The sequence below is a fragment of the Sus scrofa genome, chromosome X (assembly GCF_054392235.1).
Source record: "Sus scrofa isolate SSC_HxYL_T2T_F1_AM1 chromosome X, Sscrofa_HxYL_maternal_Yorkshire_Landrace_v2.0, whole genome shotgun sequence".
NCBI classification, from domain to species: Eukaryota; Metazoa; Chordata; class Mammalia; order Artiodactyla; family Suidae; genus Sus; species Sus scrofa.
This window is the reverse complement of record NC_139401.1, coordinates 92,647,891-92,661,921: the sequence shown is the minus strand read 5'-3', so window position 1 is coordinate 92,661,921 and position 14,031 is coordinate 92,647,891. Positions and strand designations below refer to the sequence as shown.

The 14,031-nt window shown below is 42.2% G+C and overlaps 1 protein-coding gene across 2 annotated transcripts in view; it reads left to right on the top strand.

Moving 5' to 3' along the window:
• Nucleotides 1-7,189: 7,189 nt before the first annotated feature.
• Nucleotides 7,190-14,031, top strand: part of NOX1 (NADPH oxidase 1) — a 37,879-nt gene continuing 31,037 nt past the window's right edge. Inside the window, exon 1 of one of the 2 annotated variants that reach the window (XM_085006851.1) lies at nucleotides 7,190-8,518. Coding sequence is in view for 1 of the 2 variants with exons in the window: in XM_003484140.4 (XP_003484188.3) it covers nucleotides 8,474-8,518 (45 nt within the window). In the remaining variant the exon portion in view is untranslated. The remainder of the gene's footprint in view (nucleotides 8,519-14,031) is intronic. The other variant, XM_003484140.4, reaches the window with a different exon arrangement.

Sequence of the window (14,031 nt, the reverse complement as noted above, 5' to 3'; positions counted from 1 at the left end):
GACAATAAAAAACAAAATTAAACCAATGGAACCTAATTAAACACAAAATCTTTTTCACAGCAAAGGAAACCATAAAAAAACCAAAAAGGCAACCCACAGAATGGGAGAAAATCTTTGCAAACGATGCAACTGACAAGGGCTTAATCTCCAAAATATACAAACAGCCCATACAACTCAGCAACAAAAAAACCAAACAACCCAATTGAAAAATGGGCAGAAAAAATAAAGAGACATTTCTCCAAAGAAGACATACGGGATGGCCAAAAAGCACATGAAAGGATGCTCAACATTACTAATTATTAGAGAAATGCAAATCAAAACTATAATGAGGAGTCCCCATCGTGGCTCAGTGGAAACGAATCCAACTAGGAACCATGAGGTTGTGGGTTTGATCCCTGGCCTCCCTCAGTGGGTTAAGGATCTGGTATTGCTGTGAGCTGTGGTGTAGTTTGCAGACATGGCTTGGATCCTGCATTGCTGTGGCTGTGGTGTAGGCTGGCGGCTACAACTCTGATTCGAACCCTAGCTTGGGAACTTCCATATGCTGCAGGTATGGCCCCAAAAAGCAAAAAAAAAAAAAAAAAAAAAAAAAAAAAGAAAAGTCTCTATAAACAATAAATGCTGGTGAGAGTATGGAGAAAAAGGAACCCTCTTACACTGTTGATGGGAATGTACATTGGTACAAACACTATGGAGAACAATATGGAGGTTCTGCAGAAAACTAAATATAGGACTACCATATGATCCAAGAAATGGAGTTTAATGCTGAGAAATTTTTAATGTGTCTAGCATTGCCTGAATAAGAAGGACTTCAGACTTGGGGCATGAATATTTTAGTTGGATTAGCTGGTATAATCTTATTTTTTTCAATTTAAAATTTATTTTGGGAGTTCCCGTCGTGGCGCAGTGGTTAATGAATCCAACTAGGAACCATGAAGTTGCTTGCTCAGTGGGTTAAGGATCTGGCATTGCCGTGAGCTGTGGTGTAGGTTGCAGATGCGGCTTGGATCCTTCGTTGCTGTGGCTCTGGCATAGGCCGGTGGTGGCTACAGCTCTGATTAGACCCCTAGCCTGGGAACATCCATATGCTGCAGGAGCGGCCCTAGAAAAGGCAAAAAGACCAAAAAAAATTTATTTTTACTTTTTTGGTCATGCCCTTGTCATGTGGAAGTTCTTGGACCAGGAATCAAACCCACACTATGACAGCAACCTGAGCCACAGCAGTGACAACTTTGGATCCTTAACCTACTGAGCCACCAGGGAACTCCAGTATAATCTCATTTTGAAAAGGCCCAACTGATCCTGTTGCTTCAGCTTAATAATAATATTCCTTTAAGATCATCTGACTATCTTTGCTCTGATTCCATGCTCACCAATTTATCAACTGACTTCTTTTTTTTTTTTTTTTTTTTTTTTTTTGTCTTTTTGTTGTTGTTGTTGCTATTTCTTGGGCCGCTCCCGCGGCATATGGAGGTTCCCAGGCTAGGGGTTGAATCGGAGCTGTAGCCACCGGCCTACGCCAGAGCCACAGCAACGCAGGATCCGAGCCACGTCTGCAACCTACACCACAGCTCACGGCAACGCCGGATTGTTAACCCACTGAGCAAGGGCAGGGATCGAACCCGCAACCTCATGGTTCCTAGTCAGATTCGTTAACCACTGCGCCACGACGGGAACTCCTCAACTGACTTCTTAGCACATTGGGAATGGGAATCCCCCAGCATGGCATATATAATCCCTTAGGTAACACATAAATTGTTTTGTAAATTATAGGTCATTCTATATGGTTCACAGGATTTCCAGAACGGAGGATACTTCAAAGACATTTAATTAAACATCCATCTGGTGCTGAAATTCCCCCTATAACTTCAAAGGGTTGTTAGTTTTTTCCTTGAGCATCTCAAGTAACAGGAAATTTGTTACCTCTTTACTTCTTTGAATACCTGTTTTAGAAAATTCTGCTTTATACTGAACAAAAATGTATTACTTTAGAGCCTCTAGGCCTAGGTTGACTCCTCACATCCAAATATAAAACAAACCAAGCCTCTGCAAACAAGAAACCATAGATAGATAAGCTCAAGTTCCCGGCAAATCTTTCAGGCCAAACTCTCTAAAATGTTTATAGCCTCCTAATTAAGAGGGCCTCAAATCTTTTTTTAAGCCTTTTTTTTTTTTTTTTTTTTTTTTTTTTTAAGGACCGAACCTGCGGCATATGGAGGTTCCCAGGCTGTGAGTCTAATAGGAGCTACAGCTGCTGGCCTAAGCCACAGCCACAGCAACACCAGATCTGAGCCACACCTGGGACCTACACCGCAGCTCACCACAAAGCTGGATCCTTAACCACTGAGGGAGGCCAGGGATCAGACCTGCAACCTCATGGTTCCTAGTCAGATTTGTTTATGCTGCACCAGGATGGGAACTCCAAGAGGGCTTCAAACATTTTTTTTTTCTTTTTGCCATTTCTTGGGCCACTCCCTCGGCATATGGAGGTCCCAGGCTAGGGGTCTAATCGAAGCTGTAGACACCAGCCTAGGCCAGAGCCACAGCAATGCCAGATCTGAGCCGCGTCTGCGACCTACACCGCAGCTCACAGCAACGCCACATCCTTAACCCACTGAGCAAGACCAGGGATCGAACCCGAGACCTCATGGTTCCTAGTCGGATTCGTTAACCACTGAGCCACGACGGGAACACCAGAGGGCTTCAAATCTTTACATCATCCTGGCCACCTGCCCCTGGATAGGCTTTAATTAATCTTTTAAGGTGTGGTCTTGGGCATGATCGAGTGTTTTTGTAAAATTTGCAAATGTGAGATATCTTCATCACAAATAGCTCCTCCTTCTCCTCTATCACATTTCCCCTCATGTCAAGCAATGGTGGAGTGGCCATGTGAATTCTGGAATAGACCTAAGGGGAAGTTGTGTTGGTGGTATTGAAACTGACAGCACTAATGGCCTGAACCTAGCCAGAACACAAACTGGGACTTGAACCCATGTGCTAGGACTCGAACCCAGCCTAAGCCCAGATTGGGACTTGAACCCACGTGCTGGGACTTGGACCCAGGTTGTGACTTAAACCCATGATTTTGTTTGTTTGTTTGTTTATTCATTTTGTCGTTTGTACTTTTACGGCTGCAGCAGCAGCATATGGAGGTTCCATATGCTAGGGGTCTAATCCAAGCAGTAGCTGCTGGCCTACACAACAGCCACAACAATGCCAGATCCGAGCTGCATCTGTGACCTATACCACAGCTCACACCAGATCCTTAACCCACTGAGCAAGGCCAGGGATCGAACCCTCAACCTCATGGTTCCTAGTCAGATTCGTTTCCACTGTGCCACGACGGGAACTCCAAACCCATGATTTTAAATTAGAATCATTCACCCTGTGTCTGGACTCACTGAGGTTCAGGTTCTTCAAGGCCCCATGCATAAGGAATTCAGCGAGAAACAAAGTGATAGGCAAGAAATAGATTTATTAGGATAGGATGCTCTGAGAGATGCAAGCAGGCAGGGAAACTGGGCCCTAAGGATCTGGTGGGCTACAGTTTTATCATCCAAGGGGAGTGAGAGTCAGAAAAGTCCACCTCTTCCTTTCTGGGAGTAGTACGCCTCCTTGGTATCTGGTAAGGTGTGTATTCAAATCAGCAGAAGGGTGGTCCTCAAACTGCTGCCCTTGGTCTGAATCTGAATGCAGGCCTCATCCTGCCCCCCACCCGCCACCCAATGACTTGAGGCATTTCTAATGCCTCTACTAGTCAAGCAAGGCTGCCTTGTGCTGATGGCTTTCTTGAGCAGTTACTAACTTACAGTGATCTCCCAATGTCCCCTAAGTCTCTCCCTTTATTGGGTCTTTTTTTTTTTTAACAGTTTTATTATTTATTTATTTATTTATTTATTTATTTGTCTTTTTGCTATTTCTTGGGCCGCTCCTGAGGCATATGGCGGTTCCCAGGCTAGGGGTCTAATCGGAGCTGTATCCTTTGGCCTACACCAGAGCCACAGCAACATGGGATCCGAGCCGCGTCTGCGACCTACACCACAGCTCACAGCAACGCCAGATTGTTAACCCACTGAGCAAGGGCAGGGACCGAGCCTGCAACCTCATGGTTCCTAGTCGGATTCGTTAACCACTGAGACACGACGGGAACTCCTATTGGGTCTTCTAAAACTACCTGTGCCTACTCCATTCCTATCAGTATATTTATTTATTTTTTAAATTACTTAATGAATTTTATTACATTTATAGGTGTACAACAATCATCACAACCAAATTTCATAACACCTATCTGTATATTTAATTTGGATCTAGGAGAATTTACTAAGTTGTTCACTAACACTTTCATGTAAGTTAATGATGGCTAGCTGTCTTAGTGTAGGAATGGTAATATTCCTACCACAGATTGTGCTGATTTCACACAGCATTGTGATGCTAAGTTGCAGGTGTTTTAGGCAGCTAAAGAAAGTGTTATGTTGGGAGTTCCCATAGTAGCGCAGCAAAAACAAATCTAAATAAGAACCATGAGGTGGCAGGTTCAATCCCTGGCCTTGCTCAGTGGGTTAAAGATCCCGCATTGTGTAGCCATGAGCTACACGGTCAAAGATGCGGCTTGGATCTGGTGTTGCTGTGGCTGTGGCATAGACTGGCAGCTGTAGTTCAACTCCTAGCCTGGGAACCTCCATATGCTTCGAGTGAGCCCCTTAAAAAAATAAAAAAGCAAAGAGTTATTTTTATGAGCTTTGTGATATTGAAGAGATTTTTCAGCTTTTGAAAATATAAAATGTACTATGCATTGAGTTGTACCCTTAAAATGGGGAAATTTTATGGTACATAAATTACACCTCAACAAAGCTGTTAAAAATGTGCTGAGATTTCAAAATTTATTTTAAATAACTGTTCACTTTGGTGCCCAAATAAAGTAAAATAAGAATTTATAGCCAGGTATCTACAAAAAGCTACACCAAACATCATACTTAAGAGTAAGATATTGAAAGACTCTCCTTTAAAACTGGAAATTAGACAAGAGGATTTCTATTACTACCTTTTAAAACACTGTAAGTTCTAGTGAGTGCAATAAGCCAAGAAAAAAAAAAAAGAGTTGACCCTTAAACATCAGGGGGGTTAGGAAGCCAACACTGCCCAGTCGAAAATCCACATATAATTTACAGTCAGCGCTCCATGTAATGTCCGCGGTTCCTCCGTATCTGTAGTTCCACACCCGTGGATTCAACCAACTGGGGACTATGTAGTACTGTAATATTTACTGTTGAAAAAAAACACCATTTAAGTAGACCCATGGAGTTCAAACCCATGTTGTTCAAGGGTCAGATGTAAGAGATAATAAGAATTACGAAGGAAGAAATAAAGTTCTCATTATACCAAAAATATGACTGTGTTTATAGAAAATGTAAAAGACTAAGTATAGAAATATTATTAGAATAAATAAGTGGGAGTTTCCATTGTGGCGCAGTGGAAATGAATCTGACTAGGAACCATGAGGTTGCGGGTTCAGTCCCTGGCCTCACTCAGTGGGTTAAGGATCCAGCGTTGCCGTGAGCTGTGGTGTAGGTTGCAGACACGGCTCAGATCCTGAGTTGCTGTGGCTCTGGTGTTGGCCAGCAGCTACAGCTTGGATTAGACCCCTAGCCTGGGAACATCCACATGCCATGGGTACAGCCCTGAAAACCTAAAAAAACCCACAAAAACCCAAACCGATATGTAAAAACTAACTGCATTTTTATAATACGCCCAAGTAAAATTAAAATAAAAAGATATAACTTACAGTCTTATAAAAAATAAAGTACTTAGCAATAGGTATAACAAAGGAGATGCAAGAAAGAGGAAGCTGAATCTAAAATTTACATGGAAGTGCGAAAGGCCAAGAAGAGCCAAAGCATGCTTGAAGAACAAGATGGGAAACTTGCCCTATCAAATGTTAAGACTTATTATAAAACTGAATAGAGAGTTCAAGAGCAAACACATTTGTATACAGACATTTGATGTAATATGGAACTGACTTTTTTTTTATGTTAGTGAAGGAACTATGCCTTTCAAAAATGGTGCTGGCACAATTAGTTTTCCACATGAAAAAATCATTACTTAGACCCTTCCCTCATATCATACATAAAAAAAAATCAACCCCAGATGGATTCAAAACATAAATATGAAAGGCAAAAATATAAAACTTTTAGAAGAAAATACAAGTAACCATCTTAATGATTTCTGGGGAGTGGACGATTTCTAAGAGGAAACACAGAATGTATGACCCATAAAGGAAAAGATGGTAAATCAGAGTACATTACAACTAAGAACTTCTATTTATCAGAAAACACCATAAGGAGAGTGAAAAGACAAGTCATAAAACATAACCAATCAAGGATTAATATCAGATTATAAAGAGAATTCTAAGAATCTATAAAGCCATAGAAAAATAAGCCAATAGAAATAGAAGCCAGAGGGCAGAGTGGCTAAAACAATGGAATAGGAAGACTCTGAGCTTGCCTCCTCCCGGGGCACACCAAAATTACAATTATTCTTCCCTTCTTTTTCTCTTTTTTGGCCAACCTGCAGCATATTGAGTTCCTGGGCCAGGGATCAGATCCAAGTTGCAGTTGTGACCTACGACTGGATCCTTAACTCACTGTGCCGGACTGGGAATCAAACCTGCGTCCCAGAGCTGCAGAGATGCAGCCAATCCTGTTGCAGAGCTCCAAAATTATTTAAAGAAAAGCTATTGATGAGAAAAACCAGAAGACTGAAGAAAATATCTACTACAACTAGAGATATAAAGAAGGGACCACAATGGGATGGGACAAAAGATGAAACATCAAGAAAAAGAGAAATAAAAAAGGAGGAAACAATCTCATGTTCTCACCTTTCCAAAAGGGACTGAAACCAGGTAGAACTTTTTGATTTCCCATACTTAGTCTTTTGGTGTAAGGTGGCCAAACAAGACCAAGCACTGTGAAACCTACAGAAACACTGAAGAGCTTGGGGAATGTGATGTCTTTCTCACCAAATCTAAATTCCTGAAACCAATCTTCACATCCTCTGTAATCACACAATAAAGATTTGAAGAATGATGCTCAGAAGGAAGAAAAAAAAAAAAAAGAAGAAGGGAGGGAGGGAGGGAGGGGAGGAAGGAAAAAAAGAGGAAGAAATGCCAAAAACTAGAACCCGTACTTCTCAAAGAAGAAAACTCAGATGGCCAATAGTTGAATTAAAAGATTCTCAGCGTTAGAGCTCCCTTGTTGTGCAGCTGGTTAAGGATACGGCATTGTCACTGCAGCGACTTGGGTCACTGTTCTGGCTCGGGTTCCATCCCTGGCCCAGGAAATTCCACATGTTGCAGGTACGGGCAAAAGGTGGAAGAGAAAAAAAGACAACCATCTCCCTTCTTTTGGGTATTTTAGGGCCGCACTTGAGGCATATGGAGGTTCCCCAGCTAGGGGTCTAATAGGAGCTACAGCTGCCAGCCTACACCACAGCCACAGCAACGTGGGATCTGAGCCTCATCTGCAATCTACACCACAGCTCACGGCAATGCTGGATCCTTAACCCACTGAGCAAGGCTCTGTTTTTCTTTTTTTTTTTTTTGCTTTTTAGGGCCACACCTGTGGCATATGGAGTTTCCCAGGCTAGGGGTCGAATTGGAGGTGCAGTTGCCAGCCCACACCACAGCCACAGCAAGCATAGCTCACGGCAATGCCAGATCCTTAACCCACTGAGCAAGGCCAGGGAGTGAACCTCCAACCTCATGGTTACTAGTCGGATTCATTTCTGCTATGCCACAATGGGAACTCCGAGGCTGTTTTTCTTGATCCAAGGTATACATTTATACCTGCTAAATTTTCTCTTATTCTGTTTGGCAATTCTTTTCATTTGTCCTTCCAACAAATCAAGCTCTCCTCAGAGCCAGATCATCTTCCAGGAGAATTGGTAAACTGAAGTTTCTGAGCTAGCCATGCTGAGATCCCAATTGCAGAGGGCAGGATGCAGCAGCTCTTCTGAAAGCCTGCCATAAAGCAGCTTCCTTAACACACTTGTTTCCTGCCCGCTTCTCCTGAGGTCATCTTTTTATAGCCTCCGCCTAAAATGTTTCTTGTGAGAAATCTTAGCTTATCAAGGAAGGCAATGCCTCACATTGTCATGTTGATAGGTTGATGGAGGGAATATTCTCACCCTAGAAGATGGCTATTTCCTGAAGGGATAAAACCACCAGGGAAAACCCCTGTGGTTCTCTTAGGGTAGGGCTGGTCTCCTGAAGCTGATAACGTAACTCTGTCCAGAGGAGGAAGGCAGGAAATACAGCTATTCATTCCTGGAAGTTTTGTGGGTAGGTGTGCATCTTTCACAGCTTAAACATTCACAGACCCTGAGCTGGACAGAGGTGCCAACCCTGAAGAACTTCTCCAGAATCCAGGTTGCTGAATCTTCCCTGCTGCCTACAGAGCCTCCAAAACACCTCTTGACAATGGGAAATTGGGTGGTTACCCATTGGTTCTCAGTTTTATTTCTGGTAAGTGATGTTTCGCTTTCTTTTAGTTACTCTTAACAGACTAAGGAGAGGTTATATTTGTTAATATTTGTAAAGTTACTTGAAAGGGAAAGATTCCATGCCATTATTGAGCTCATCAAGGCCAGTTATCAGTTGAAAGGTCCAACTCTAGGATTACACACACACTCACACACACATATATATAATTTATTTTATTTTTATTAGGGTATAGTTGATTTACAATGTTGTGCCAATTTCTGCTGTTCAGCAATGTGACCCAGTCATACATATATATGCATTTTTTTCTCATACTATCTTCCATCATGTTCTACCCCAAGAGATTGGATATAGTTTCCTGTGCAGTACAGTAGAACATCATTGCCTATCCATTCTAAACGTAAGCGTTTGCATCTACCAACCCCAACATTTTTCTGTGTAGGATATATTTCAGCATTTTAGAAAAGGAAAAAAAACCTCCAACTCCAGAAATTGATTGGTAAAGAGACAAATAACATAAACCACAAAAATTTGAAATTTCAATCTGTTTTCATTGTTTGTCTTCTCTTTTTCTCTTCCATTTCACTTCTAGCTATTGTCATGGAGCATTCATTTCTCTCCATCCTTCCTAAACTGCTCACATCAAGATAAATCATAAAATTATCAAATGTCTGAGGTAGAAATGATCTTAGATGTTATGACCCAGCTCTGTCTGCTAGAAATATAAAGTGAAGTCATATATGTAATTTTAAAATTGTCTAATACCTACATTGGAAAATGTAAAAACAAGTAGGTCAAATTAATGTCCAATAATATATTTTATTTAACCCAATATATCAAAAATGTTATCCTTTCAACATGTAATTAATACTGAAAATATTAATGAGATAATTTATATTATTTTATTTTTACTGTTTGCAATCCAATGTGTATTTTATACTTATAGCACATCTCAATTCAAACTAGCCACACTTCATGTGCTTAGTAGCCACATGTGGTTAGTGGTTATGGCTTTGCGTAGTACAGATATAAACCAACTCCTTGATTTTACAAGGGAAAATAAGAACCAGATGTCACACAGTGAATTGATTGCAGAGCCATCCCTCAAATCCACCTTCCCAGTGTTTAAACCATAACTCCTTAACCACACCACATATGCACCTTCCCATCTCCTAACACACTCTCTAAATAAAGTATAGTTTTAGTTCTGCTTTTTTTTTTTTTTTTTGGCTTTTTAGGGCCGCACCCATGGTATATGGAGGTTCCCAGGCTAGGGGTCCAATCGGAGCTACATCTGCTGGCCTATGCCACAGCCACACCAGATCCGAGTCATGTCTGCGACCTACACCACAGCTCATGACACCGCCAGATCCTTAACCCACTGAGCGAGGCCAGGAATTGAACCCGGAAACTCATGGTTCCTAGTTGGATTCATTATCCAATGAGCCACGATGAGAACTTCTGCTATTTTTTTAAAAAAGAATTTGTTGGCCAGGACTGTGGCATGCAGAAGTTGCTGGGCAAGGGATCAAACCCTCACCACAGCATCGATCTGAGCTGCTGCAGGGACAACACCAGATCCTTAACCCACTGTGCCACAAGGGAACTCACAGTTCTGCTATTAGTTGAGTGACTTTGATCCAATTATTTGTCCTCTCTTCAGGTCACCTGTGTATGTGTGTGTGTGAGGGGACATTAATGAAAACTACATTACATGTAAATATAAGTGTGTTTCTAGCTCTAAAACCCTCTGCATTTTAGAGTTTCCTGGTAGCCTAGTGGTTAAAGATTTGGCGTTGTCACTGCTGTGAGTTGGGTTCAGTCTCTGGCCCAGGAACCTCCAAATGCCGGCCTCTGCATTAAAAAATTTCTTTAAAAATCCCTTTTACCATCCTGGGTGGTAACTTAGATTTAACTACCTACCTTTGAATTTCCATCTTCCACCAATCCTGCCCACAGGCTCAGACTTCTTGTTATCTCTGACATATACTCCTTTGCACTATTTTTTAAATGAAAAATAAATCACTCAAAAAGTATTTTTACTCCTCCTTCCTGCCAGTTCTTCTATGCTACTTTCTTTTCCCTTCATAGTAGAGGAAATTATGGTCAAAGTGGGAAATGGAGTTCTGACTCTCAGATATCACTGTATTTTAACATTCACCTTGCCTACAATTGAAGGTGGGCTGACCCAGAGTTCTTTGCCTCCCTGGCCCTCTGAGATCCTGAAATATTTCTGCTCTCTCTAAATAAACTTCTCTGCTTTGTCTTCTGAACTCTTGTGGTATCCACGGCTCTCACATCTCTTTTTCCATTAGGGTCAAAGGATTTCTGGAAGACACACAACCCTGGAAAGGGTATGTGAACAAAGGATGCAGGAAGAAATTGATTGGTAAAGCCAGCCTGTTAATGACACAGCTGGCATGTATTGAGACCTTCCTATGCCTCAGGCATTGTATTAATCACTTCACATGCATTATTTCATGTAAGCTTCACAGCATTGCTGTGAGGTAGTTATCCTCCTTTCATAGGTGAAGGAATTGAGGTTCAAAAAAGTTAAGTCACAGATCTGCCTAAGACTATAGAGCTAGAAATTGATAGAACTAGAATTTGAGTCCAAGGAGTTAGACTCCAATATCACACTTTAAATCACTTATGTTATTGATAGGGATGGAGTAGGCACAGGTAGTTTTAGAAGTCCCATTAGAGGACTACAGATAAAGAGGGAAATCTAGGGGATGTTGGGAGATCACTGTAAGTTAATAAATTGCTCAAAAAAGCCATCGGAACAAGGCAGGCTTACTTGACTAGTGGAAGTGCGAGAATTGCCTCAGGTCCTTGGGTGGGGGGGGGGTGGGATGAGGCCTGCATTCAGATTCAGACCAAGGGCAGCAGTTTGAGGACCACCCTTCTGCTGATTTGAATACATACCTTACCAGATACCAAGGAGACGTACTACTCCCAGAAAGGAAGAGGTGGTCTTTTCCAACCCCCAATCCCCTTTGGAAGATAAAACTGTAGCACACTGGATTCTCAGGGCAGAGCTTCCTTGCCTGCCCACAATCATCTCTCACAAGCGTCCTATCTTAATAAATGCTTTTTGTTTTTTTACTTTTTAGGGTCATACCTGTGGCACATGGAGGTTCCCAGGCTAGGGGTCAAATTGGAGCTGTAGCTGCCGGCCTACACCACAGCCACAAAAATGTAGGATCCAAGCTGCATCTGCGACCTATGCCACAGCTCACGGCAATGCTGGATCCTTAACCCACTGAGTGAGGCCAGGGATCGAACCCGTGTTCTCATGGATGCTAGTCAGATTCGTTAACTGCTGAGCCATGAAGGGAACTCCCAATAAATGTATTTCTTTCCTATCACTCTGTCTCTCGCTGAATTCCTTCTGCGCAGAGGCATGAAGAACCTGAACTTCAGTAAGTCCAGACATAGGGTTAGTGATTCTAATTTAAAACTGTGGGTTTTGGAGTTCCTATCGTGTCTCAGTGGTTGACGAATCCGACTAGGAATCATGAGGTTGTGGGTTCGATCCCTGGCCTTGCTCAGTGGGTTGGGGATCCGGTGTTAACGTGAGCTGTGGTGTAGGTTGCAGATGCAGCTCGGATCCCAAGATTCTGTGGCTCTGGTGTAGGCCGGCGGCTACAGCTCTGATTCGACCCCTAGCCTGGGAACCTCCATATGCCGCGGGAGTGGCCCAGGAAATGGCAAAAAGACAAAAACAAACAAACAAACAAACAAACAAAAACTGTGGGTTTAAATCCTAATCTGGCTTTAGGCTGGGTTCGAGTCTTGGCACGTGCGTTCAAGTCCCAGTTCATGTTCTAGCTAGGTTCAGGCCATTAATGCTGTCAGTTTCATTATGATGCTAGAGGTGTGTGAGCGGTCCACATCTAGGGAATCTGAATAGACTATGTCCTAGGCTAAAGGCCCTCTACCTGTGGGGATGAGATGGTTTTGGACTATCCTGGGGCCACTGGTGTATATTAGAGGCATCCCAGTGCCCTAGAGTGCTGATCAGTTACAGACTAGCACCTCCCAGCTTGGGCTAGAGTCCAGTTGTTTATTCTCCAAGGCAATGGGTAGTAGGTTCCAAATTTCTCCCTTTGACAATGCAGAGACAGATCTTGGGACAGACAAAAGAACTCTTAAGAGCTCAAATGAGTCCAAAGCAATGATAGGTTAATTTGAAAAAAAAAAAAAAAAGACTCACCATCTAAAATCAAGAAAATGTATGTCAGCATATAATTAAAGAGGCAGGCCCATCTGGAATGGTTTAGTCTTTTCAGACGGGTATTTTTTACAAATGTTAAATTTATTCTTTGTTTCTTCAGAAATCCATTTATTCATTATTGCCATCTTTTAGGCTCAATAGTTTGAATGCTCTAGTCCAGAAGTTGGCAAATGTTTTCTGTAAAGGCTTAGGTAGTATATATTTTAGGCTTTGTAGGCCGTGTGTGCTCTGTCCCAACTGCTCAATACTTTCATTGAATCACAAAAGCAGTTAGAAACAATAGAGAAATAAGTAGGCAAGGCTAATTTCCAAGTACCACTTCATAGTTACGGAAATTCAAATGCCATGTAATTTTCACATGTCATGAAATTATTCTCTTAATTTTTTCTTACATGGAGTCTAAAATATGGCACAAATGACCTATCTACAAAACAGGAACAGATCACGGACATGGAGGGCAGACTTGTATTTGCCAGGGAGGAGGGAAGAGAGAGGGGGCTTGCTGGAGGTTGGGGTTGGTAGATGTAGACTGTTTCATTTAGAACAGATGGATGATGGGTCCTGCTGGTACGGCACAGGGAACTGTATCTAGTTTCTTGGGTAAGAACCTGACGGAAAATGAAAAAAAAAGGGGGGCGTGTAGGGGTGGCTGGGTCACCTTGCTATACAGAACTTGAAGGAACATTATAAATCAACTAGACTTTAATTAAAATTTTATTTTATTTTATTTTTGCTTTTTAGGGCCGCACCCGCGGCATATGGAGGTTCCCAGACTAAGGGTCAAATCAGAAATATAGCTGCTGGCCTACACCACAGCCACAGCAACACCAGATCTGAGCCAAGTCTGCAACCTACATCACAGCTCACGGCAGTGCTGGATCCTTAACCCACTGAGCAAGGCCAGAGATCGAACCTGCGTCCTCATGGATCCTAGTCAGATTCGTTAACCACTGAGCCACGACGGGAACTCCTTAGTAAAAATTTTTAAAAAATAAAGTGTTTGGTTAGGAAGTCCAAAGTCTGGGAAAACAAATGTGAAGATAAGGAGTTCCCTTGTAGTTCAGTGAGTTTAAGGATCCAGTGTTCTCACTGCAACAGCTTTGTTCACTGCTGTGGTGCAGGTTTGATCCGTGGCCCAGGAACAAAATAAAAACAACAAAATATAAAAACCGTTCTTTGCTTGAAGGTGGTACAGAAAAGGTGATGAGCTAGATGTGGCCTATGGGCCTTTACTTGCTGGGCCTGGTCATTAGCAAATAACTCATGTCTTGAAGTCCTAAGTCTCTGAGAGTAAGTT